The 26,543-nt window shown below is 34.8% G+C and overlaps 4 protein-coding genes and 1 long non-coding RNA gene across 5 annotated transcripts; 2 read left to right on the forward strand and 3 right to left on the reverse strand.

The window, feature by feature from the left end:
* Positions 2,684 to 3,842, reverse strand: LOC109133121. The gene is made up of 2 exons (XR_002038211.1): positions 3,655 to 3,842; positions 2,684 to 2,880 (listed from the first exon to the last, which is right to left on the reverse strand). It is a non-coding gene; the product is annotated as an uncharacterized LOC109133121 (long non-coding RNA).
* Positions 5,486 to 6,491, reverse strand: LOC104787634 (extensin-like). The gene has a single exon (XM_010513239.2). The coding sequence runs from the start codon at positions 6,458 to 6,460 to the stop codon at positions 5,738 to 5,740; it is 723 nt and encodes a 240-aa protein (XP_010511541.1). The 5' UTR covers positions 6,461 to 6,491; the 3' UTR covers positions 5,486 to 5,737.
* LOC104787635 (receptor protein kinase TMK1) lies at positions 12,415 to 15,800 on the forward strand. The gene is made up of 2 exons (XM_010513240.2): positions 12,415 to 14,911; positions 15,015 to 15,800. Exons 1-2 carry the CDS (start codon positions 12,613 to 12,615, stop codon positions 15,545 to 15,547), a joined length of 2,832 nt encoding a protein of 943 aa, XP_010511542.1. The 5' UTR covers positions 12,415 to 12,612; the 3' UTR covers positions 15,548 to 15,800.
* LOC104787636 (U-box domain-containing protein 20-like) lies at positions 20,502 to 21,949 on the forward strand. The gene has a single exon (XM_010513241.1). It carries the CDS (start codon positions 20,551 to 20,553, stop codon positions 21,838 to 21,840), a length of 1,290 nt encoding a protein of 429 aa, XP_010511543.1. The 5' UTR covers positions 20,502 to 20,550; the 3' UTR covers positions 21,841 to 21,949.
* Positions 22,014 to 25,754, reverse strand: LOC104787637 (PHD finger protein MALE MEIOCYTE DEATH 1). The gene is made up of 4 exons (XM_010513242.1): positions 25,369 to 25,754; positions 24,014 to 24,257; positions 23,027 to 23,921; positions 22,014 to 22,754 (listed from the first exon to the last, which is right to left on the reverse strand). Exons 1-4 carry the CDS (start codon positions 25,661 to 25,663, stop codon positions 22,071 to 22,073), a joined length of 2,118 nt encoding a protein of 705 aa, XP_010511544.1. The 5' UTR covers positions 25,664 to 25,754; the 3' UTR covers positions 22,014 to 22,070.

Below are 26,543 nucleotides of genomic sequence, written 5' to 3' on the forward strand. Positions count from 1 at the left end.
AACCCATTCTATTGCTTGGCTTGACTTGCACTGTTCTGATCATATTTTATCTGCTAACATCACAACCATTTGGATTGATAACCCTTTGTTCTACAACTGCATAGAGAATTGATACCCTGGGTGAAAATCCTTTTATCAAAATCTACGACAGAAACAGTAAGTTCATATCATATTCACGAGGATCTGGTTCTATCTGCACTCGAATACTTTTTCTTCCTCGATAAATTTAGGTGTCTAGAATATGATGGATCCAATTAGGGTTTTTGTTTTTTCTTGCAGATTGTGATTTATATCGAGTTTTGAATTGTTCAATTTTTGGGTATAGTGGATTGTTAGAATTTGATTAGAAGAATGGTTAATGGAAGGGAATAAGCTAATAATAGAATATTGCAGCTTTTTGGCTGCTCCTCTGACTTTCTTCGTCGTCGTCGTTGTCTTTCGGTTGTTATCTAAGTGGCTTGACCAATTGAAGAAGGAAACAAAAGATTAAACCTTTTAGGCGTTTTCATTATCCACCCAAACAATCCAATTTAAGTTTTCATTCATTGGAAGGGAGCAGTAGGGATAGTTTTGGCTTGTTGTACACGATACATGGACTCAAATGGTACTCTTCAGTCCACTGATAACCAGAAGGTGAGGTTACTAAAAGAGTTTGAAATTACAATATCTTTGAATTAAAAGATGAAGTAATTTTGCTTGCTATCGTTGGAATCGACAACAAGCAGTTAAGAGTATGTGATGTAACATAAATCTTAATAATGATGATCATGACGATGATGCATTTTTAAACTTTCTCTTCTTTTGAACTGAATGTGAGTACATAGATGACTGAAGATTGGTGAGTACATTGATGAGTGTGTGTGTGTCATTGAGTGTGTGTCAAGTTTAGTTAAGTTTAGATACAAGTAGATACAAGTTTTCAAATTTTCAAAATTTCAGATACTAAAGGTTCTACCATTGGACTATCTCTAAGATTTTTTTTTTTTTTTTTTAATTATCTAAACTTTTAGTTTTGTATTTTTCAATTAAAAAATGATTTAGAACCCAATTTGAACTCCAACCATTGGAGATGCTCTACAAAAAGGTATTGAGATAAATGAGTTTAAAATATAACGTTTTATTATTTCCAAGAAAAAATATTTATTAATTGGTCTCATCGAGTAATAGAGATATATAAAATATGTAATGTTTTTAATTAGGCAAATCAGATGTTCAAAGAACAAAATAACATGATACTAAAGAAAATAGCATTAATACTTAAGTATACTCTCAAGTAAATTTGTATAACAACCTTGTTTGATAGATAGTAATTATTAGAACGAAATAGAAAAATCACGTGGATATATAAAATATAGTCACAAACCCAAACTGAATATTGGCTGAAATGAATGATCACCACCAAATTATTGGAAATTACAAAAACAATAGTTGTAAACAAGTTTTAGCATATTAGAACCATCAACCATGTAATCATTTGGCCTTGACAGCTTAATATATAGAAGCTACAGTAGCAGCGATAGTCAACAGCAAGAGCAATCCGCAGTAGCCGTCCCAGCCCACAAGTCGCTGTAGTAAACTTTCTTGAGAATGGTGCAAGAATTATTTCTACAAGAGTTGGAGTGAATGTTGAATTCTTTAGTTGTGCCGTGATATGGTGTCTATTTGTGTCAGCACGCCTTGACTTAACTTGTTTATCATTTCCACCACCAAGCTCAGCCGCCCAATATCATTAGATATAGCTTCTTTGTTTAAGCAATACATGTTTATTAAGAGTCATCAAATATATGTATTATATACACAAGAAATAGTGTATTATGATGTTTGTATCTGATGCAGTGAGTATCTCAACATCTTTAGTGGTGGTAACAAGATAGTTTATGAGATCTATGTACTCAGAAGTAAAAAACAACTAATGAGTATTCACGCTTCACTTTGTTGAATTTCACTCCAGAGCGGGATAGTCTATCCGCGTTATACATATCTTTTGTTGGCTTTTTTGATCCCCTTGCATTGGTTCCAAGAGAATTTTCATAAACATGCCGGTACATGTCTGTAAGATGTTTGAACTTGTAATTGCTGCAAGTCATATCAACCTCAAGGGAAAACAATTTCAGGATTAGTTCCTCTAGCGTGGGCGTGGGAGACGATCCAACCAAAATTTTTCTGCATTCGAACAACTTCTCCAAAATGACATAGGGGAGTTGATTCTCGAGAAAGATGAGATATACCATTGCCATTGTTGTGAAATAAGGTTTGTCCACAGTCAGGTCATGATGTCTTGTACTAGTTTGAGGATCCACAGACGTGGTTGGTTGGCTATCTCCTTTCCTTTTTCCAATGTTTGAGAATGAGCTCCAAGATGAAAACTGGAGAATGATTAGCTCTTCAACATCAGCATATGATATCCAATTTTTTGATACAACGTAGCTTGCGGGAATATCATGTAGGGAGTCTTTAACGCCCCCAAACCATCCTATGATTGGATAAGCCAATAGACAGCCACAGGACGCTACTATTGAAACTGCGCCTAGGTGGTCCAGTCAAGGGATAGAAGAAGTCGCTTCCCAACAAGTCTTACTTAGCATAATTTCACCGCTCCGAGATAGCTTAGGCTTTGCAACCCTTACCACCTGGAACGTTGTGTTGGCCCGGACAAGGCTAATACCATTCAACACCACACAAATTTAATGAAAACAACTTCCATACTTTATTTCTTTCACAAAACAAGTCTCCAAAACATACAGAACGTTTTTGGTACCAAGCCCTAGAGCCAAAACATGATAACTTATTTTACATAAACATCTTACAAAAGCAATACAACAATACACCGGCTGGCCTAAAGTCATTTGCTCCCTCTAAGGCTTTCCCGACTAAGGTTACCTGCAAAACAAATTATGGAGTCATGAGCTCTAGTCACTCAGTGAGTTCGGGAACCTAACAAGAAACCAAAAACCCCAAAACCGAACCCCAACAAGCAACACACAACATGTAAGCAACACAAACAACACAAGTTAGACAAACAACACAAGTATATTGTCACCAAGTATACGCAAGCGGAAGCTAATGACTCTTCTTGACACTTCTAGGGCCCTTCACTCCATCACTTCTCCCCACACCCATGAACACTTATACTCGCAGCCACAAAGGCACACGAGCATAAACCATCACATGCGAGACCTTCTCAACAGGTGGAACCATAGGCTGAATCTTTTCACTCCGACTCTTTGTAATCCACTCAGATTACGGCCTTGGGGAAGTCTTCACCTACACACAAAACCTCAACATACAAACAAACAACAACATGCAAGGCACACAAGCAACATGCAAACAATAATAACATGCAATGCACACAGACAATCATGTGAACAACCATAAGCAACATGCAACTTAAGTAACTAGAGCGAAATCTAGAGACTAAGCGCTAACACAAAAGCACATAAACATTCAAACAAGCAATAATCACAAGCAACACAATCAACATGCAAGACAAGCAATGAAACGAGACTTTACTACCTAGAGCTGAATCTAGATTGATAAGAAACGAATCTACACAATAAACCAACAATAATGCCTAGATTTAACAAGAAAATCCTAAGCAATTTTTAACAAAAACCGAATTCTATCATGAACCATATCACATGATTAGAGACTCACCTGTACTTGGTCGGAAAGATAAACAAATCAACTCAGACTTCTAGCGCTAATTGGCGGAGGTTCGACATGAACAGATCCTACGGCTAGTACGCTGGCTGATACTACGGCTAGCGCTAATCTAATGCGGCCAACAACTCGCGGGACGGAACACTCTACTTGGAATCTCTCTCTTGCTCTCTCTCTTGCTCTCTCTCTCTCTCTTTTTTACTAAAGATGGAGAAAACTAACAAAATCGCACTAAGGTTCAGTATTTATAGGCGAGAGTGTGTTCTTTGGTCGGAGAAAAGTGGCTGGACACTTGGTGGACGAATTGCATGGGGAAAACAAGTGGCGGATGGAATCTTTTATGTTCACACTTGTCATTTTATTTTTACTTCGTTCACACTTGTCTTGGATATTTGTCATCTTGGTTCCTTGTGCATGCATGTGTTTTTATTGGGCTAGAAAGGGGATGAATCTCCTTCTTCACGCGCCATTTCTCGGGCAGCAAAAATTTCGGGTCACGCGTCTGATCGAAGTCAACGGTATGATGAGTGGTCAATAGTTGGTTCATCGGACGGTCAATGGTACAACCCACGTTGGCCTCTCGGTACCAGCGCTGGCTGGCACGTTGGATGTTCAGTACCAGCTTTAGCCTCTTGGTACCACAAGCGTTAGCTGGCATGTTGGACGGACGGTACCAACGTTAGGCTCTCGACCTTTGATGTTGTTTTATTTTTATTTTTCTCACTTCTGTCTTGACAGTTCTTCTTTATTTGGCATCTTTTGTCTTCTCAACTCTTTTTGTTCAATGAAATTTTATATGGGATTTTTACCTTTAGTACGGGTCACTACAGAGTCTTTTATGATTCTTTTGAGGTAATATGTGATGTACTTCTTCTTTTATGATACCTAAAAAATCAATCTACATTTTAATCACATATGCAGACATCTAGTAACCCTTTTTTGCAATCTCCATCATCACTCAGATACTCTTAAGTATGAGGATGTTCCCCAACACGAAGATGCGCTTCTGAAGGCTGTTGCGAACAACCTGTATCTGTCGCAATTGATACTAACAACTTACAATTCATACACTATACTCGGGTAAAAGAATAAATTCTTTAAAATTAATATATTAGTTTTTATACACTATACTCACCAGTAAGATCACAAAAAAAAATGATTGTGAGTTACATTCAGAATATTTTGTTGCATACACGGACTAACTAATACACGTCCACGTCCCACTTCTAATCCCCTTTTTAATAAAAGGTAAGTACACAACATAGTTTTTGTAGATTTTATATTTTTAATAAATGGTTACAAATAGGTTATAGATTAATCAATATATTAATATTAATATTAATTGGGTTACACAGAAATATTAGGGATATTCCAAATTGATAATTGATATATTAATGGAAACAAATAAAATCATGGATATTCCAAACTGTATTTTTGGAAGATTTTAGTCCTATATAACATTGTTTCCAAAGATCTTTAAACACAATATTACAAATTTATTTTCCCCAGATTTTATCGATAGACCATAATGTTAACCAAAGATAGATTACAAAATTGATAGATTGATTGGTTACAAGTTAAATAAGGGGTTACAAGATAGATTACGAAATAAAATTTAACCATTGTTATAGCACGGGTACTTATCTAGAATCATTAACAATATAAAACTTACAAAATATGTGTCTTTTTTTCAAGTCTTCATATTTAGCATATGATTTTATTGCATAATGTTTTATCCAAAAAAAACTTTTAAAAACAACCACATAAATTATATTTTATATAAATTATAATATAAATAAAATAAAATTCAGAACACGGGTCTTAATCTATTACGAAGTATAAAGACAAACTAACAGAATGTTTTACCATTTCAAACTCGGCTTCGCTTAACAATATTTGCTGGTGGACAATTAAAATATAATGCTAGTTTTATCAAAATAAAATTTATTTATTCTGTCAATTAAACATTACATATTATTTGTCGCTAATCATAATATAAGTAGTATTAATTAAAACCGCTCGGGTTTTTCAATGAATTCCAAGACCATTCGATATTGGTATCCTCCACTCCAATCAATTAACGATGTATTGGTGAAGGCTGAGGAGGACTTGGAAAATTATGTAACGGATTAGGACCTGTTGGGATCTGTCTCTCGACTCCAATCAAATGACGATGTATTGGTGAAGGTTGAGGAGGACTTGGAAAATTATGTAATGGATTAGGACCTGTTGGGATCTGTCTCTCGACTCCAATCAAATGACGATGTATTGGTGAAGGTTGAGGAGGACTTGGAAAATTATGTAATGGATTAGGACCTGTTGGGATCTGTCTCTCGACTCCAATCAAATGACGATGTATTGGTGAAGGTTGAGGAGGACTTGATAAATTATGTAATGGATTAGGACCTGTTGGGATCTGTCTCTCGACTCCAATCAAATGACGATGTATTGGTGAAGGTTGAGGAGGACTTGGAAAATTATGTAATGGATTAGGACCTGTTGGGATCTGTCTCTCGACTCCAATCAAATGACGATGTATTGGTGAAGGTTGAGGAGGACTTGATAAATTATGTAATGGATTAGGACCTGTTGGGATCTGTCTCTCGACTCCAATCAAATGACGATGTATTGGTGAAGGTTGAGGAGGACTTTGAAGATAATGTAAAGGAACATGACCTGTTGGGATCTCTCTCTTAACTCCAATCAAAGATAGATCTTTACGAATAGCAGCCACTGACAACGTCATTAGGAACAAGATTAGCGTTATGACTAATACAAAACCACCTTTCAACAGTTGCATTTTTTCTCTTTGTTTCTTTTCTTTATGGAGTTTGTTTGAGTTGGTTACGTACTTTTTTAGTTCCTCCTCCTTCCCTTTTATTGGGGATTTTTAGTGCTAACTAAGTTAGGGAATTAATAGTAAATAATCTAGAGATAGGAAGAATGAGCTAATGAAATGTAAATATTTAGAGATATCAATGATTATAGAATGAATATCTCTAGATAACAATAATCTAGAGATATTAATTATAAAATGAATTTGAAGATATATTAATTAATGGAAAATTATTGGGTTCACCCCTAGGGTTGAACCTCTCTTATTCACCTCCTCTTATTAAGTAAACAAATTCTGTAGAATGTATATCAATCAATTTGTTTGACAAAAAAAAAAAAGTATCAGTCAATTTTAAAATTATTAATTTTAATATTATATTATAGTTTTTAATTATAACATCTAAATCTTAACTATTTTTTTATAAACTCAAACCAACATATAATTTTGTTCAATTTTGTAATTTAAACCCTAATTTTGTAATTTAAACCCTAAGCACTCTTTTATAAATCCAAACATAAATATAAACCCTATATCCTAACCACTCTTTTATAAACACAATTCGATACATAATTTTGTTTAATTGTAAAATCTAAACCCTAAATCTTAACCACTCTTTTATAAACCCAAACCGACATATAATTTTATTTAATTGTAAAATTTAAACCCTAAACACTAACCATTTTTTTATAAACCCAACCGACATAAAATTTCGTTCAATTGTAAAATCTAAACTCTAACCACTCTTTTGTAAATCCAAACTGATATATAATTTCATTAATTATAAAATTTAAACCCTAACTATTCTTTTATAAACCCAAACCGATATATAATTTTTTAAATTATAAAACTTAACCCTAGTCTTCATTTATAGACCCAAACCGACATAATTTTAATTTTTGATTGGTTGATTAAGAGGGGATGAATAAGAGGTGTTCACCCCTAGGGGTGAACCCAAGAATTTTCCTTAATTATAAGTCGTATATTGTATGTACTTGACACGTTCATTAAAGAACACAAATTGTTTTAAAAATAAGAAAAGTAGAATTAACACTACTTTCCTAAGTTTTTATTTATTTGTATTTCTTTTAAAAATATATTTTGGAACTTCAGTTTTGATTACTATTTTTCATTTTGACTTCTTTAGAAGATTTTTCCTTCTAAGTTGGGACATTTGTTTGGTTTCTTTTCAAAACAAAAACTTGATTGAAGAAATTTTTATACTAATATATTAGGTAACAACCCGCATTATGTGCAAAATAAATCAGTAAAATTATTTTGAGTCAAATTATAATTATGGAACCAATATCTATTTCTGTCAAACATATATAATATGTAATTAAAGTAAATTTTTATTCAAATTTTCAATTATACGTTTCATCCATAAAATCTTTAAACGTGGAAAACATGGTAGAGAAAATATTGATAAAATGTTACTATTTATGGCAATATATCTTTTGTATGGTTTAAATATATAGGGATTGATTCTCCAACTTTTGTGGTTTGACTAATTGCCCATTTGGTTCAGTAAGAGAGTATGCTCTCTCTCATATTTATCCATGTTTAGCATCAGCATACCAAAATGTTATTCAGTCACATTTAAGATAGTATGCTATCTTTCCTAAGGTTTTGCAACCAACGTTTTAAAATAAACGTCAAAACCTGAGGCAAGGATTAATTAAACGTTAATCTTTGTGTTCCAGGTTCAAATCCTTCTTGGGATGTCGAGAGAGGCATTCGTCAGATTGAAATGGACTAGAGACTGGGTTTAATTAGATACTCAAGGAGATTATAGGCCAAAACATTTGGAGTTCCCACGAGGCCACGATGTAAATAAACATTATGTTGTTCCATAATACGTCAGTTACTAAACCGACACAATATTCCTAATCCATTTTCGAGAACGAAGTTGTATATATTTACTTCACGTTAATAAAAGAACACAAGTACACTAAAATAATTAGAAAATTCCACGAACATTTGCTATTAACAGATTAATTTTCTAATCAACGTGTAGATACAGATCCGATCCGAAATATTTTGCTACCTAAAGCAAATTAAAATTTTGAAGTCCATTTAGAAGCATAAATTTTTTAAAAATCACAAAAATTAGATATTTGACGAATTGAACCGTGTACAAAGTTTCAAAAGTTAACGACCACTAAAATGTTTATATATTCTTGATGTCTAAAGCATTGGCTTAGCTTTAACCCCAGCCCCGGAAATAGGCACATTCATTTCCAAACTTTGTGTTGACTACGTAAACTGAATGTTGAAGAAGTCTAACGTCAAATAAATAAAAATGTAAGTCACCTCGAATTTTAAAAAATTCATAGTTTTTACGAACTTGAGAAATTAATTTGCAAATTTGAAAATTGAGGAATAATTTTATGAAAAATTGTAAAATATAAGAAATTTAATAATCATTTAATATTTTTAGGAATGAAGAAAAATTGTTGGAGTTGTATCATGTTGGTGCAGAATTTAGCACCAACAATATACCTACCTAAACCAAAGGTAAACCGATCAATTCTAAAAGTCAACTAAACCGGAGGATATTCCTTTTAGGCTGGCTAATCAGACCTGTAAGCGGAAACCCACCAAAGTTAGCCGACCGACCTCTGTGACCGCCTCCGAGTCCGACTTGATTATTAAAAGGGAAAATTACCTTATATTCAATCCGAGATTTAAAGAAAATAAGCTTATCTTGTAAAGGCACTCATAAATAGAGGGGTACCTTTTTCCTTGTAATTCATCTAGCAATTAATACAAAAAAGCCCTAGTTCTACATTGTTCTTGAGAGAAAACCTAACTTCTTCTCCGAGAGTTTTCAATTGTTCCAGCTTTTGATCCAGTTTTTTTAGAGAAATCTTAAGTGAATTTGTTTTCTACTTCGAACAAATTCATTGTGTGAATCCTAGATTCAACATATCCTTTCCTTGCAACAAGAAAGAAGAAAGCTTTATGAGAAGATGAAAATGAACTAAAGAGAAGAAGAAATGACGAAGAAAAGTTGTCATTTGTCAATTGTCGTAAAGGAGTCAAAGGCAAAAAGGGAAGCAAAATCAACCAAAGAACATGTTGGACTTTGTGGTTTTGCTATATGGGCCAGCAGATTTGTTAAGGCCCAAGTGAAGAGGTGTTTGTGTTATAATTCACCTAAGTTAAGTTATGTGTTGTTTAATGAAATAAGTCAATAACCTAAACTAGTTAAGCCCAAATTAGAGTCTAAATAAGTTATTAGAAGTGTAAGAGATCGAGTGCTCAAGCTTTTACTAAATTTAGACTACAATCTAGTAATGATTATGTCTAGGAAGAGTGGTTAATCTAGAGTCTCAAAGTGTGTGTAAGTGTATGTAGTAAGTACAAAAAAACTGCTACATAAAATGTAGACAATAATGTGTTCTCTATTTTCTCTTTCTAAACGTTTCTGTCTTTGTTTTGTAAAAACAAGAAACAAAACAAAGAATAAGACAAGAGAGATAGAGGGAGCTAGTAAAGTTCTCTTTGTGTTTCTGTTAAAACAGAGTTACAAGAGAGAATGAGGAGCTGACCTTAAACCGTATGAAGGTGTTAGATATGCGACAAAAATTAACAGAGGTCTAACATTTTATATTTATAATGTAATGTACTAAGTATCCATTCCGTTCAATGATGTTCATCAAGAATTCTTGTTAAGGCAGTTCATACCATCTATACATAGTGTTTTGATTTTTAAGATTTCAACTCTTCCATGTTTTAGTAGCAGCATATTGTTTCATGGATCTAAGTGGAAGAAACAAGTGTTGAATTTGCGACGAACAATTTGCTACAGAATGGTGTTTATCTCATTTTTCACTGTACACCGTTTGCGAAGAAACTTGTTAGAAAAAAATTCCATTGCATATATTCTTGTAATGATTTGAGACTTACATATATTTCTAAATAGACTACATACACTATACACCATACACGTTATAATTTATAAACGCTTATAAACTCATCGTAATTTTCCTAATAAATTGTTGACTTTTATGTTTCATTGGTAACTGATGAGTGACTATTTTACTAGTACTAACAAATTAGGAATGATTGTCCAGAATTTTCGCTAAATTAGCGACAACATGGTTTCATCACAAAGATAACAAAATTTACGAGTCGTCACTGTGATTTGGCTATATGATTGCTATATTATCAATAGAAGTAGTTGGGCTTTGATTGCATACAATAATTTTATATAAATTTACCCAACAAGTAACAAATTTTTGTTTTCAAATAATGCAAAGTCTTGCACTTATCTGAAAAAGGTTGAATTCATTTAGTATTTTTGACAGGTCTCGCTCACTACCAATGTTCATCATCATTTCCTAATTTATGACAAAGACAATTCTTATCCAACATAAAAAAACAAAATAGGCATTGCTCTCTTAAAAATAATGAGATTTCTATAGTTAGAACTTAGAAATTAGAACTTAGAACTTAGAACCTAGAAATAATATAGTTTTTCTTTTCTTTTCTTTTCTTGTAGATCTTTGCAGAGAAGCCATGTGCATGGGGAATCAGCTTCACCTGGTTTTTTTCTATACATATATAAAAAGTTTTTGCACCCATAGAAAGTCACAATAATACAATACTTGTAAATATAAAAGGATAAAGGACTTTTGAATTATCATGATTCATGAGACAGCAACGAAAGATACATGTAGCATTTTGCTAAAAACAGACACAACAATTTTATATAAAACAATTTGCATCACATATATTCATATTATATTGTATATAATAATAGTTTCATTTTTTTTGTTTGTATATCTTTGTTGCCTCTCGTTAGTCGAGGCTTCTTTATGAATTTTTGTTTTAACACCTTATATGCTTTTTATAATATCTTTTGCTACGTATTGTAAAAATATTTTTTATGCTTTTTGTGTTATTTACGAATCATTTGCCAATCTTTTTCACAACTTTTGCACTCTTATGCCATTTGACAGCCTAGAACCCTCGATGTGTGATCTCTAAATTTTTGGTGAACTACCCGAATATAGAATTTTTAAAATATATAAATTTCACCTTCCCTCCTAGAATAATTGTTATGTTATCCTTTGAAGAATTAATGTGTACCTCACTTAAGTATTTGGAAACAAACTGTTCAGACTCTGTAATTCGTACAACGATTATACTTCTTTGGGTAAATGACTTCTTGATTAAAGTCCAACTTGAGGCTTGAAAGTTACTACTACAAGGTTCACTTTTAGGTTATACTATAAAATAACAAGAATAATACTACTAAACAACCATGGTTTTTTCTTTTTTGGTGACAAATCTGTGAATTAAATTTTTGCTAATACAGTGATTTATTTTTGTGCATAAAATTGTATAAATTTCGAATCTGAAATATTTAAAATGAGAGAATATGTACTATAGTATGGATTATGCGTTTTTTTTTGGTTTAACATATGTCATTATTTGATTCGATATACATATTATTTTTTAAAAAAATACGCTCGTTAAATATGCTACTTATTTTTCTTATTTTTTGATAACTAAAATATGCTATTTATTTACGAAAATGCTCCACCAAATCGTTTCCACAAATGATATTTCATCCTACATAAATGCTAGTACTTATTTATATAGCAAACTCACTCTTACAAGTTACAACAACAAATTGTTTTAAAACCACATACATATTTGACCAATATGTAAACAAAAAAAAAACAAAAAAGGCGAAATTGGGATATTTATTGCTTTTTTAGTTCACCATTTCGTTTGTGTGAAGCATTTGACAAAACACCCAACCCACACTAAAGTAGTCAGTATATATATATTTTTTTCGAATAAACGTTATCTTCATCATCCTATGATTAGTTTAATAAATTCAAAAACTCCTAAATAAAAGTAAGAAAAACAAAAAAAAATTGATGTATCTAATCTGTTACCAAACTGTCATTGGCTTAGTGGGGCAGACATCCCATGTGCAGCCTCCTTGGCTTCTGCTTCATAGTTTTCAATCTTTCTTCTTCTTCCTTCCTTCTCTCTCAATGGCCCATCTTCCCATTTCCACTTCCATCAACTTCTAACCCTAAAGCTTCAACCTTTATCTCTCTCTGTTTCTTCTTCTTCCTCCTCTGTTTCTTCAAGCTATGAAGAAAAGACGAACCTTTCTTCTCTTTTCGATTTCATTTCTCCTTCTTCTTCTCAATTCATCCAAAGCTGACTCCGATGGAGACATCTCAGCGATGCTTTCACTCAAGAAGAGCTTAAACCCACCTGTTTCTCTCGGTTGGTCTGACCCTGACCCGTGTAAATGGACTCACATCGTTTGTACTGGTACAAAACGTGTGACCCGGATCCAAATCGGGCATTCGGGTCTTCAAGGTACACTCTCTCCTGATCTACGTAACTTATCTGAGCTCGAAAGGCTTGAGCTTCAATGGAACAACATCTCTGGCTCTGTTCCTTCTTTAAGTGGTTTAGCTTCTTTACAAGTCTTGATGCTTAGTAACAACAACTTCGAATCAATCCCTAGTGATGTCTTTCAAGGTTTAACTTCGTTACAGTCTGTAGAGATCGATAACAACCCTTTCAAGTCTTGGGAGATACCTGAGAGTTTGAGAAACGCCTCTGCTCTTCAGAATTTCTCGGCGAACTCGGCTAATGTCTCCGGTAAATTACCCGGTTTTCTCGGACCGGATGAGTTTCCCGGTTTGTCGATTTTGCATTTGGCTTTCAATAACTTGGAAGGTGAGTTGCCTTTGAGTTTAGCTGGCTCGCAGGTTCAGTCTTTGTGGCTTAATGGTCAGAAACTAACCGGTTCAGTTGATGTTCTTCAGAACATGACTGGTTTGAAAGAGGTTTGGCTTCATTCCAACGCGTTCTCGGGTCCTTTACCGGACTTTTCGGGTCTTAGAGAGCTTGAGAGCTTGAGTTTGAGGGATAACTCGTTCACTGGTCCAGTTCCTGAGTCTTTGTTAAGTCTTGAGTCACTTAAAGTTGTGAACTTGACTAATAACCATCTTCAAGGACCATTTCCTGAGTTTAAGAGCTCTGTTTCGGTTGATTTGGATAAAGGTTCCAATAGCTTTTGCTTGTCTAGTCCTGGTTTGTGTGATCCTAGAGTGAAGTCTTTGCTTTTGATAGCTAGTTCATTCCATTATCCGCTGAGGCTTGCTGAGAGTTGGAAAGGAAATGATCCTTGCACCAACTGGATTGGGATTGCTTGTAGCAATGGGAACATTACTGTCGTCAATCTTGAGAAAATGGGTCTGACGGGGACGATTTCTCCCGAGTTTGGAGCCATTAAATCGCTTCAAAGGATCGTTCTTGAAATCAATAACCTTACGGGTACGATTCCTCAAGAACTTGCAACGTTACCTAACCTCAAAACACTCGATGTCTCGACTAACCAGCTTTTTGGGAAGGTCCCTGGTTTCAGAAGCAATGTGGTTGTGAATACTAATGGTAATCCTGACATTGGAAAGGCAAAAAGCTCTTTGCCGTCTCCTAGTTCTTCTTCGCCTTCAGGTGGTTCTGGTTCAGTAATTGATGGTGATAAAGACAGGAGAGGAATGAAGTCTTCGACGTTTATAGGAATCATTGTTGGTTCAGTTCTTGGAGGTTTGTTATCGATCGTCTTGATCGGTTTATTAGTTTTCTGCTGGTACAAGAAGAGGCAAAAGCGTAACACAAGAGGTGAGAGCTCAAATGCAGTAGTGGTGCATCCGCGACATTCAGGTTCTGACAACGAGAGTGTGAAAATCACAGTTGCGGGTTCAAGTGTAAGCGTTGGCGGCATAAGTGATACCTACACGCTTCCTGGTACGAGTGAGGTAGGAGATAATATCCAAATGGTGGAAGCAGGAAACATGCTGATCTCAATACAAGTGCTTCGTTCCGTGACTAACAACTTCAGTGAAGATAACATTCTTGGATCAGGAGGTTTCGGGGTTGTGTATAAAGGCGAATTGCACGATGGAACAAAGATAGCAGTTAAGAGAATGGAGAATGGAGTGATTGCTGGTAAAGGTTTTGCAGAATTCAAATCAGAGATTGCGGTTTTAACAAAAGTGAGGCATCGTCATTTGGTTACGCTTCTCGGTTATTGTTTGGATGGGAACGAGAAGCTTCTTGTGTATGAGTATATGCCGCAAGGGACATTGAGTAGGCATTTGTTTGAGTGGTCAGAGGAAGGGCTTAATCCTCTGTTGTGGAAACAGAGATTGACTTTAGCCTTGGATGTTGCAAGAGGTGTGGAGTATCTCCATGGATTAGCTCACCAAAGCTTCATTCACAGGGATCTTAAGCCTTCAAACATTCTTCTAGGTGATGATATGAGGGCGAAAGTTGCAGACTTTGGACTCGTTCGTCTCGCCCCAGAAGGGAAAGGATCGATTGAAACCAGAATTGCTGGAACGTTTGGTTACTTGGCACCTGAATATGCAGGTTAGCTGGTTTACAGATTGTTTCTTATGATGATATATAGGTTACTTCATTATGTATAAGAATGATTGTTTCTTGATGATGATTGTGATCTTGTTTGTTGCAGTAACGGGACGTGTGACCACGAAGGTAGATGTGTACAGCTTCGGGGTAATTCTAATGGAACTCATAACAGGTAGAAAGTCTCTAGACGAATCGCAACCAGAAGAGAGCATTCACTTGGTGTCCTGGTTCAAACGGATGTACATCAACAAAGAATCATCATTCAAGAAAGCGATTGACCCAACAATAGACCTTGACGAAGAAACCCTAGCTAGCGTTCACACTGTTGCTGAACTAGCAGGCCATTGCTGCGCCCGTGAGCCTTACCAGAGACCAGACATGGGACACGCAGTCAATATTCTGTCTTCACTAGTCGAGCTATGGAAACCCTCAGATCAGAATCCAGAAGACATATACGGTATCGATCTCGACATGTCTTTGCCTCAGGCACTTAAGAAATGGCAAGCTTATGAAGGAAGAAGCGATCTCGAATCTTCGACTTCATCGCTTTTACCTAGCTTGGACAACACGCAGATGAGTATTCCCACTAGACCTTACGGATTCGCAGAGTCGTTCACTTCAGTAGATGGACGATGAATGAGAGATTTCCTCCAACCCAATATTTGTTTTTTTTCTTCTGTATATTTGTGTTTCCTCCTCTCACAATTCTTTCATGTTTCTTGTTATGCAAGCAACATTTAGGGCTTAATTTGAGTTTCTTAATATTATTTGTTGTTGGTGTTTTTGTTTTCTTGATTTAGAAAAGGTGACGTGTGTACTTTTAAAGTCTTAATTATTAAGTTTGAGGAAAATGGTAATGACAGTAAGGTAGAGAGGTTGGCATTGGATCCATCTTCACATGGCTGTCTCTTTTGTTTGGATCTTCATTTTTTTAGTATCTCTATAAATTGACGTCTACTTGATCTTAACCAAAAATGTTTTTGGTGAATTTAGTTTTTTTTTTTACATACACTTAAATTTCAGTAAACAATATTTTTCAACAGCTTAAATCAGTATATGTTGACACAAATTCAACACTTTTTCCATTCATATCATATATGTAGAGTGTTGATCCAGATTGCGGTTCGGTTTTTTTGATTCTTCGGATTTTTGGTTTATGAACATTGTAATAGTATACCAAATAATATAATCAAATTTTAACTAATTAAATATGTCTATAGTTTATAAATAAATATAGGTTTCAGATTCTATCAAATATTCAAATATTCAAACATTCAAACATTCAAACATTCAAACGTTTCATCTGGTTTTAAGATGAAATATAATATGGTTGAAAAATGAGAAAAAGACAAAAATGTGTTTGGTTAAATAAAAATCTGTAAGACAAAGGTTTGGTAAACAGTTCAACCACATCGAACAAATAAACAAAGTTTTGGTCAGGACTACAATAATTGTAATCATATTTTAAGGATTACATTTTTGTTTTGTTAGCAATTACTGATTATAGAACAACAGAGCTGGGGATCTAACATAATCATGTCTATATCGTTACTCTTATCATCAAATAAAGGTTGTACATAATTACAATTGAATACAGCACATAGAAGAGAGAGATAGTGATATTTTTTCCCCACGTTTGTACTTTTGTGTCTCATAAGCAGAGCCGGCGCTAGGAATACTAAGGATACAGGCAGTAACATTTTAAAAGGCTGATTAGTTAAGAAGAAAAAACAAAACTTAATGACAATTGCAACATGTAGGAATCGAACACTGCATCTATTAGTGACTCTTAGGCACTTTAACCACTGGGCTACTAAGATACTTTGACATTTTTGCAGCCGGTTATTTATTTAATATCTTTAAGGTCGCAAGTATGTGCTTGCCTTGCTTGGCCTCATGGCCGGCACTGCTCATAAGCAAAAGAGAAACACATAACATATATTTTTCTCTATACAATTAAATTTAGATTTTGAGCAAACTTATATATTAAGCTCTGAAAATTGGAAAAGACTAAGATTTTTATTTCTTTCCTTTTTCATATAACGCGTTTAGTACTATGACCCAAAAAAATAATAAAAAGATGGATATTATGTTCACACTTTACAGTACTACTAAACAGAACATTTAGAAGTGTTAATCACAAGTATTGTATGTTACAAGAAAGTACAATTCTTTTAACTAAACAAACAAACATTTATGTTCACTTTACAATTAAATTTTAGGGGCTGTTATTGGAGAGATGATTTCTAAATCCATATGGAATTGTAAATTTTAGAAATCAAAACACATGGATTTCGAAATAACATGTTTTATCCTTGGATTTCAATCATTCTATTTTACACTATCAAATCCATTCAAATCCATATAAAACATAATGTGGATTTTGAAATCCAAAAACAAATCATTAAATGAATAACAGAGGATTTTACAAATAACACAAGACAAGAGACTCCAAAAGAGAAGACTCGAGAACGTAAAGAATTGAAAACACTAAAAGACTACAAAATTGAAGCCCAACTCACCTAGTAATTAAGCCCACTCCTCACAAAGTCACAGTCAAAACGTGATCTCTCACTAATATTGTCGAGGGCGTGAAGAAGAACAATGAAATGAACATAGCTACATCTCAAATCCTTTTGAATAACAAATATGGCTATCTAGCCTTCTGCTGAAGGACAACAAGCTCTTGCTTAGGAGACATCATAGAACGTTGTAAAACAAATAATATGAAACTCTCTTGAACCTTATTTTTACTTGTTTTTTTTTTTCTGAAAGCATGAATCAATATTGTGTCACACTCCAACATTTCCTTGCAAGTCAAACGCTCATCGGTTATTTCAATAAGCAGAGAAAAACGCTTCTAAAACAATTTCCATATGAAATATAGAAACTCTCTCATTGACTAATTTCCTTAGAAATTATAAAGATAGACATTCAAATCCTTAAATTGAGTTTACACAACCATAAATGTAAGAAATTTCAAATACAAAAGTAGTAAAGGACTCAATTTATGATTTGAACAAACAATTAAAGATCCCTTAACAAAAAAAAAATTGTTTGAACAAATAATATCTAGTATCAATAAAACAAAGACTTAAAAAAGAATTGTCTTTATTTCGCATCTAATAACAAAGTTTGACGAGGAACTTATTTTTGCTCCAAACCCAAGTTATCCATCAGGTAAAAAAATCTCTTTTTTTTCCTTACTAAAACTGTAAAATATTTCATTAAAAAGAAAAATTTTAGGTTGATAATCGAAAGATTTTGGTATTATGTCGTCTCGTAAGAAAATTTCATATCGCTAGCCAGTAGCCACCATGCACAATCAAAATGAAAATATTTAATTACACACTGATGTAAGTAACTGTTAAATATGAAACATTTTGGCTGTTTGGGTTATATGGTTTGGTTGAGATGATTTTGGTCGTTGTGGTCGAACACATAGTTTAGCTGGAAAGTACAAGATCGGGTTTATGAGTTGGAGATAGGTGTTGCCGTGTTCCTTACTATTATTATATTTCTCTTTTTTAAAAAGAAGATTATATGTAGTGGGAAGGATATGGACAGACTGATATAATCTCAAGCTATAGAGAGAATAATCAAAAACAGGTAAGAACGTAAACGTAATGAACAAATGCGCATGGTAGTATTTTCATGCACCGACTCTTGACCACTGACTTGGTCAATCTCTAGAACTAGCCGATTTCACATTATTTCTTCATTTTTAAAAATATTATAAGACTTAGGGACAGAAAATACTCTATTCTTATTCATCTAAAAAAAAATATATTCTATAGATTCTCGCAAATCACATCTCTATAAAAAAGCCAAATATGTTTACTCTCAACTAGACTCGGGTATATGAATAATCTGTTCAGATTCAGATATTATCCGATCGGTTTGGATAAATGGGTTTAAGAAAAAAAATCTATTGAATAATTTTAGATTTTTGGTTCGACTTGAAATTCTTAACTTATAAATAAAATATATTAAACTTACAAAATCAAATTTAACTTGNCTTGACCACTGACTTGGTCAATCTCTAGACCTAGCCGATTTCACATTATTTCTTCATTTTTTAAATATTATAAGACTTGAGGACAGAAAATATTCTATTCTAATTCATCCAAAAATAAATACTCTATTATACAGATTCTCGCAAATCACATCTCTATAAAAAAAACCAAATATGTTACTCTCAAATAGGCTTTGGGCATATGAATAATATGTTCGAGCTCGGATATTATCCGACTGATGTGGATAAACAGATTTAAGAAAATAGAATCTATTGAATAATTTTAAACTTTTAGTTCAGGTTGAGATTCTCAACTTGTTAAAAAAAATATATTAAACTTACAAAATCGAATTTAACTTGCAAAAAAAATTCTATGTATATATCAAACTTATTGGTAAAAATCCGCAATGTTTTTTAATATATTATTTAAATTAGAATTTTAAAATTTTGAAAATTGTCACTAAAAATTATATTATGGGTTAAGTTAGATTTTGTAGGATTAATTTGCATTTTTATAAATTAAAAATAAATTAGAAAACTATATTTAAAAGTTTTTATTTGTTTTTAAGCAAATTTAGTGTCAAAAATACTTTATTTTTATGAATTTAGTGTCAAGAAACACAGTTAACGTCTGAGGAGGTTATTTCTCATGCTGCTACTGATCAGATGTCTCGGGAGGATGTCCAGATTCAAGTAGGGGCCTCATCTAATAATACATGTCTCTGATGTTGAGATTCCCTCAACTTTTTCGAGTCAAGATGTTTGTTGTCAAATTGATGGATTCTGGAAAGGATCCGAACCCAGTTCAGATTTGGGGTGGTGGTGTGATAATGGGCATGGCAAGACCTTGTTATTGGGTGCTTGCTGTCTGCGGCAAAGTCCTTCCCTGCTTCATGCAGAGTGTGAGGCTCTGCTTTGGGCCATGGAGTGTCTCCTAGCAAACAGAGTGACTTGTTCGCAACGGACTATGCAGAATTAGTGGCGATGATACAAGTCCCTGAAGATTGGCCTGTTTTCTCAAATTTTTTAGACAATTTCTACATTTTAAGAACGGTCTTCCCACTATTTTTTTTGTTGAAGATTTTTCGCTCCTCAAATTTGAAGACGGATTGTCTTGCACGGTCGTCTAGCTCTCTTGTTTTAGCATTTTCTTTTGTAAACACTTTTTTACCGGTTTGGACTACCAACCATGAAATTTTTTTCTAGTTAATATTTGGTAAAAAAGAAAAAAAGAAAAAAAAACCCAACCTAAGAACCTAAGAATAGGTTTAAGCAATTTTTTTCTTCATATTTCCTACATTAGTTGTCGCTTGTCATGTCATTAAATTTTTTTCAAACATTCAACGGTCAATTTTTCCGATTCTTTAACAGCTAGCGAATAATATGACATAAACCATCTCCATTATTCAAATTTCGTTTTTCCCGTGATGTTTTTTTTTTCTCTTTTTTCATTTACCTAAAACTTAAGTTTGACCCAACTCGCGTTCCAGAAGCGTATGATAGTGACTGATTTAAATATATAACATTTATTATCCCTAAGTTTATATGCATTCATACATACGTACATATATAAATGTCTATCTCTCAACTTGTTTTATTCATTACCAAAGAGAACAGTCAAAGAATGGGACTTTCATTGAGAGTGAGACGTCGTGGAGGCAACAAGAAGGAGATCATTCCGGTGACTAGTTGCTCTGAGGAAGATGAAGTAACGATTCCGTCGCAGTTTCTTTGTCCGATTTCTTACGAGCTAATGAAAGATCCGGTGATTATCGCTTCAGGGATCACTTACGACCGCGAAAACATCGAGAAGTGGTTCGAGTCCGGGTACCAAACTTGTCCCGTTACTAACACGGTTTTGTCAAGTTTGGAGCAGATTCCGAATCATACTATTCGGAGGATGATTCAAGGTTGGTGCGGGTCGTCACTAGGCGGCGGGATTGAACGGATCCCGACGCCACGTGTACCCGTGACAAGTCATCAAGTCTCCGAGATTTGTGGGAAGTTACTCGCTGCGACGCGGCGTGGAGACCACGTTGTGTGCAGCGAGATGGTTGGGAAGTTGAAGAGATTGGGAAAAGAGAGCGAGAGGAACCGTAAATGCGTTAAGGAACACGGCGCCGGGTTAGTTCTTTGCGTTTGTTTCGACGCGTTTTCGGGAAACGCAAACGCTACACTATTATTGGAGGAGACTGTGTCTGTACTGACGTGGATGCTTCCCATTGGTTCAGAAGGTCAATTTAAACTCACCTCTACGTCGTCGTTTACTAGGTTGGTGGAGCTTTTGAGAAATGGCGATCAAAACGCCGCGTTTTTAGTAAAGGAGCTTCTTGAGCTCAACGTAGCTCACGTTCACGCGTTAACAAAGATCAATGGCGTCGAAGAAGCGTTCTTGAACTCAATTAATCGCGATACTATATGCATTAACTCGTTAGTTTCTATCCACCACATGATCTTGGCAAATCAAGAAACCGTTTCAAGATTTCTTGCACTGGATCTTGTTAATATAACGGTGGAGATGCTAGTTGATTCTGAAAACAGCGTTTGTGAAAAAGCGTTACTGGTTTTAAACGCGATTTGCGAAACTAATGAAGGAAGAGAGAAAGTGAGAAGAAATGAGCTGGTGATACCGGTTTTGGTGAAGAAGATTTTGAAGATCACTGAGAAGAAGAGTTTGGTTTCTGTGATGTGGAAGATTTGTAAAAGTGGAGATGGGTCTGAGGTTGAACAAGCATTGAGATTAGGTGCGTTTAAGAAGCTTGTTGTGATGCTACAAGTTGGATGTGGTGAAGGAACGAAGGAGAAGGTGACTGAGTTGTTGAAGATGATGAATAAAGTTATGAAGATGAATGGTTTCGTTGATCGTTCTGATTCATCTTCAATTGAGTTTAAGCATGTTAAGAAACCATTTTGAGACTGTAATAATACATTTGTATATAGAGAGGAAACACAATTTTTGTTTTCTGTAACTTTTATTTCCTCTGTTTTTTACACCCTCTCTTTGTAGCAGAGTCTTTAACCAACTTGTAAACCACAAAGCCACAAAACTCATTTACAATCAAACAACACAAGTGTCATATACAATTTTGTTTCTCGTTTACCAAAAAAATTGAGTAATCTACAAAGTTTAGTCCAAAAATGGCTTTACAAGAGATAGTTTTCTTCAGGGAAAATCAAACCAAGACAACTTTGATCCCCATAGAAATCATCTGCAGATTCAATCAGAAACATATTCTCTGAACTCGGAAACTCATATTTGGGCTGCAACACTTTCCTCTGTTGCTCTGCAAACTCTTCACAGCAGTTCGAACACACAAAAAGTGGAGGCAAAGTATCTGAATCATCAATCCCACAGCATCTTGTATGTTGCCATACCTCACAAACATCACAAGATATCATCCTCTCACCATCATCATCTCTAGCCCTGCAAATACATCTCACCATCCATGTATCACATCCACCTTGACACTTGAGTTTCGATTCCAAATCAATCCCATAACCCCTCACTGTTAAAGCAGAACAAGACTCGGTCAAACTCATGTCTTCTGTAACTTCTTCAATCTCACTCACCACAAAGTTTGCTAAGATGCAGTAAGTATCTCTGAAAGTCTCTTCAATGGCTTGCTTTAGATCAAAGACTGTAGCTTGTAATGGAACTGTGACCAATTCACCAGGAGGAAGCTCTGTCATCTGTTCTGATCTCAAACCAATCAAACTTGGATTGATACGGCAAACAAATTGTAAGACTGTTTCACTGTTGTCCCATATAGGCCACTCCTTTACGAAGTGCTTGCTGTCTAGGATTGCTTGAGTTGCAGATCTCACTAGCTCAGATTCTGGATAGNCACAAAGTTTGCTAAGATGCAGTAAGTATCTCTGAAAGTGTCTTCAATGGCTCGCTTTAGATCGAAGACTGTAGCTTGTAATGGAACTGTGACCAATTCACCTGGAGGTAGCTCTGTGATCTCTTCTGATCTCAAACCAATCAAACTTGGATTGATACGGCAAACAAATTGTAAGACTGTTTCACTGTTGTCCCTTATAGGCCACTCCTTTACGAAGTGCTTGCTGTCTAGGATTGCTTGAGTTGCAGATCTCACTAGCTCAGATTCTGGATAGTTCAACAACACATTTGTGTATAGTAACAACAGATCTCCATAAACATCAGCTCCAGGTTTTAATGGAGTATAAATCCTCAAAGGAGTAATCTCCTCTAGCAGTACAGCTTCTTCTTTCTTCGGTTCTATGACGTTCATCGCATCATCAAGCTCCTGTATTGTATAGTGCAGAATACGTGTAACGGGATCAACATAACGCCGAACCAAAACATTCCCAACGACCACATTGTGCATCGACTTCAGCACATAATCCAGCAGACCGGTGTCTCCAATATGCAATCTAGCTGAATCCCTAACATCTTGCCGAGTCATACCGTTTGGCTTCATTGCTTTCATCTCTTTCAGTGACTCTACTATCACTTCAGCTGCAAATATTAGTCTCCTCACAGGCCATCTACTACCCAAATTTGCAGCAACAGTGCTATAACGCCTATATTTCGGAGACTTGTCGTTATCTGCAATATCACTTTTCTTCAAAAGCAACCTACTTGATCTTTTCGGATGAGGAGAATCTGTCAGGATAGGAGGAGTCGCAGGAAGAAGCTTTTGGGGAGAAGCATGAGACTTGATGATGAGCATAAACCGCAAAAGATCTCTGAACGTCCTCAAATTCCCTTCACTCATCTCTCTGTAATACCGAATAACCTGCTTGATCTCTTTAGATTGTTGATACTCACCAAAATGAAACTCAATCTGATTAAGATCAAGTGAACCAAGAAGCTCTATCGCATTCTCGTAATCATTCTTTGTCACACCATAACTTCCACGAGAGAATTTGTATCCCCATCTTCCAAACCAGGAGTGGCCATAAGCAACACCATACAACAACCTCAGTTCCATAGATCTCTTCTTGGAAAAATCTTCAACTGTTATCATCCTGCAACAAGAACACATTCTATCAATTTCCAAATCATAAAAATGCAAAATCCAACAAAACGCAAAAGGATACTATTGTTATATATCCATTACCGTGCTCCAAGGATATTACAAATCCGGTCCCAAAGATCAACAATCTCTCTTCCGCACAAGTATTTAGAATCCCCTTCCATACCATTGATGCATATCAAATGACCAAAGCCATTACTATGAATCAATCCATGTAAAAGATGACTTTGTAGATCAAATACATCATCTTCTAAAGGCATATTCCACTCAGAATCAACTGGTATTATAAAGTGATACTTCCTCTTTGACACAAAATGATTGCTCCACCCTGAAACAAAACACAAAATCAAAGTCAGAAACATTCACAACATCTTAAATCAAAGTCAAACAGAATCTCATTAAGCAAAGTCAGAATAAAAAGTCAAAGTCAGAAACGTCTTCTCTCTAGTCCGATCATTAATCCTCACCAGTTATTCCACATATCTCAAACCAAACAGAATCTCATTCAACAACATCTTAAAGATACATACTAATATTTAACAACATCATAAAGCTACTAATCTGAAAACAATACTGAGAATCTCGAGTTAGCATCATCTTCAAGTACTTACTTACCTAAAACCCAATACTCAGAATCACGATTCAGAAACATCTTAAGACACACACTAATCTGATACCAATACTCACAATCTACAAAATTAGCAATAACAGCTCACAATCTAAAATTAGCAATAACATCTTAAGATACACACTAATCTGATACCAATAATCACAATCTAATATTATTAGCAATAACACACACTCATATGAAACTGATACTCAGATTTACAATTCAGAAACATCCTAGGATCCATACTCATCAAAACCCATTACTCAAAAGTCTCAATTAAACAAAATCTTAAGATACATCCATAATCTGAAACAAATATACAGAACAACACGTTTAAGATACGCATATCATCTAAACCATTACTCAAAAATCTCAATCCAACAACAAATCGTAAACACCTAACAGAAACAAATCCATATACAAAAACCCAATTCACAAAATCTCATCAAACACCAAATTGATCTAACCAGATCGATCAAACCCAAACATCTTAAGATCCATACTCATCAAACCCATTACTCAAAGGTATCATCTTAAGATACATACTCATACTCATCATAACCAATTACTCAAAAGTCTCAGTTCAACAACATCTACAGATTCATACTCATCAAAACCCATTACTCAAAAGTTTCAATTCCACAGAACAACACCTTAAGATACACAGAACCATCTAATCCCAATACTCAAATATCTCAATCCAACAACAAATCATAAACCCTAACCGAAACAAATCCATATACAAAACCCAATTCACATAATCTCATCAAACACCAAATTGATTTAACGAAATCGAATCAACCCAAAACGAAATCAAATCCATACAAACCTGTGCAACGACATTGATCGCAGTAAGGCTCCGAAGAACGAGCCACATCCTCCTCAACAGTGTAAAGTGGAACCACCGAGTTCGTAGTCTCATGGCTAAGTAGCGTACACCAAACAGGCATACCAAGAACGCTATACTCCTCAACCTCGGCGCAATCGCGTAAAAAAACCCTAATCTGATCGCGAAAAGCTTCGCTCCGGTAAATCGGAACCCCATCTTCGCCGAACCGTTGCGAGCTGTAAACTTTGGGCTTCCTCTTCCTCTTACGGCACGTTTCTATGATTGGAACTGGCATCGTTCGATTTTGATTCTGTAATTTTTAGGGTTTTTTGGGATTTTAGGATTCGATCGATGGAGACGAAGGAAGAAGAAGATGAGCTCTCTGTTAGGAGTTTACCCGCTCAAATTGAAACAAAGCGTGATCTGAGTGGTTTGTTTTAGAAATGCCCTTGAGGATGGTTGTGATTTACGTAATAGCCATTAAGATCTGACGGTTTTGGATTGAGGTTGGGGATTCGGTTGATCTTAGCCGTTCATCTGTGTAACTGCAAGTGTTTGTTAGTCAAACCGCTCACTCTGTTAAGTCAAACAGCTCACTCGAAAACCAGAAAATAAACACTTAAATTCTTTTTTATGAATATGATTTTATATAAAATAAAATATTTCCAAATTATTCATCTTCTAGTTTTGTTTTCCCTAAAAAAATATGATTTTCAAAAAATAATTAAATAAATTACCACAAAAAAGTAGGAACACCTTTTAAATATTTAAACACTTCATTTTTATATAAAAAGGTTATTTTCCAAAATATTATCTTATATAAAATACACATATCTCCAAATACTATTTGTTTTTATTAAACTTGTGTCTAGTAAAACTAGTTGAGAGTCTTTCATTTAACTATCTGTTTAAAAATTATTATTTGTAAAAATGTATGTATGAAATGTACTAGTATAATCAGTATCAATTTGCCCCAAAAAATAAAAAGTTTACTGGTATAGTTTGTATAGTGTAATAAATCTATTTAGGTACATAGTCACATAGACCACTGTAATCACCAAACTCATGTGTGATGGACAAGTACTAAGAATATAATTAACTACCTATTTGCGAAAGTGGTATTAGATTTTCAGGATTAATTGAAGTAAAGGGTGGAATGAATAAATTTTACTAAA

This window comes from Camelina sativa, chromosome 5 (assembly GCF_000633955.1).
Source record: "Camelina sativa cultivar DH55 chromosome 5, Cs, whole genome shotgun sequence".
Classification (NCBI taxonomy): Eukaryota; Viridiplantae; Streptophyta; class Magnoliopsida; order Brassicales; family Brassicaceae; genus Camelina; species Camelina sativa.

Excerpts from the sequence above, each read along its gene's own strand:
- LOC104787634 (XM_010513239.2), bottom strand. The coding sequence starts at position 6,460 with ATGCAACTGTTGAAAGGTGGTTTTGTATTAGTCATAACGCTAATCTTG.
- LOC104787635 (XM_010513240.2), top strand. The coding sequence starts at position 12,613 with ATGAAGAAAAGACGAACCTTTCTTCTCTTTTCGATTTCATTTCTCCTT. Across the intron at positions 14,912-15,014 it reads CTTGGCACCTGAATATGCAG|TAACGGGACGTGTGACCACG; the intron begins GTTAGCTGGTTT and ends TGTTTGTTGCAG.
- LOC104787636 (XM_010513241.1), top strand. The coding sequence starts at position 20,551 with ATGGGACTTTCATTGAGAGTGAGACGTCGTGGAGGCAACAAGAAGGAG.
- LOC104787637 (XM_010513242.1), bottom strand. The coding sequence starts at position 25,663 with ATGCCAGTTCCAATCATAGAAACGTGCCGTAAGAGGAAGAGGAAGCCC. Across the intron at positions 24,258-25,368 it reads CGATCAATGTCGTTGCACAG|GGTGGAGCAATCATTTTGTG; the intron begins GTTTGTATGGAT and ends GTTTTGTTTCAG. Across the intron at positions 23,922-24,013 it reads TGTAATATCCTTGGAGCACG|GATGATAACAGTTGAAGATT; the intron begins GTAATGGATATA and ends TTCTTGTTGCAG.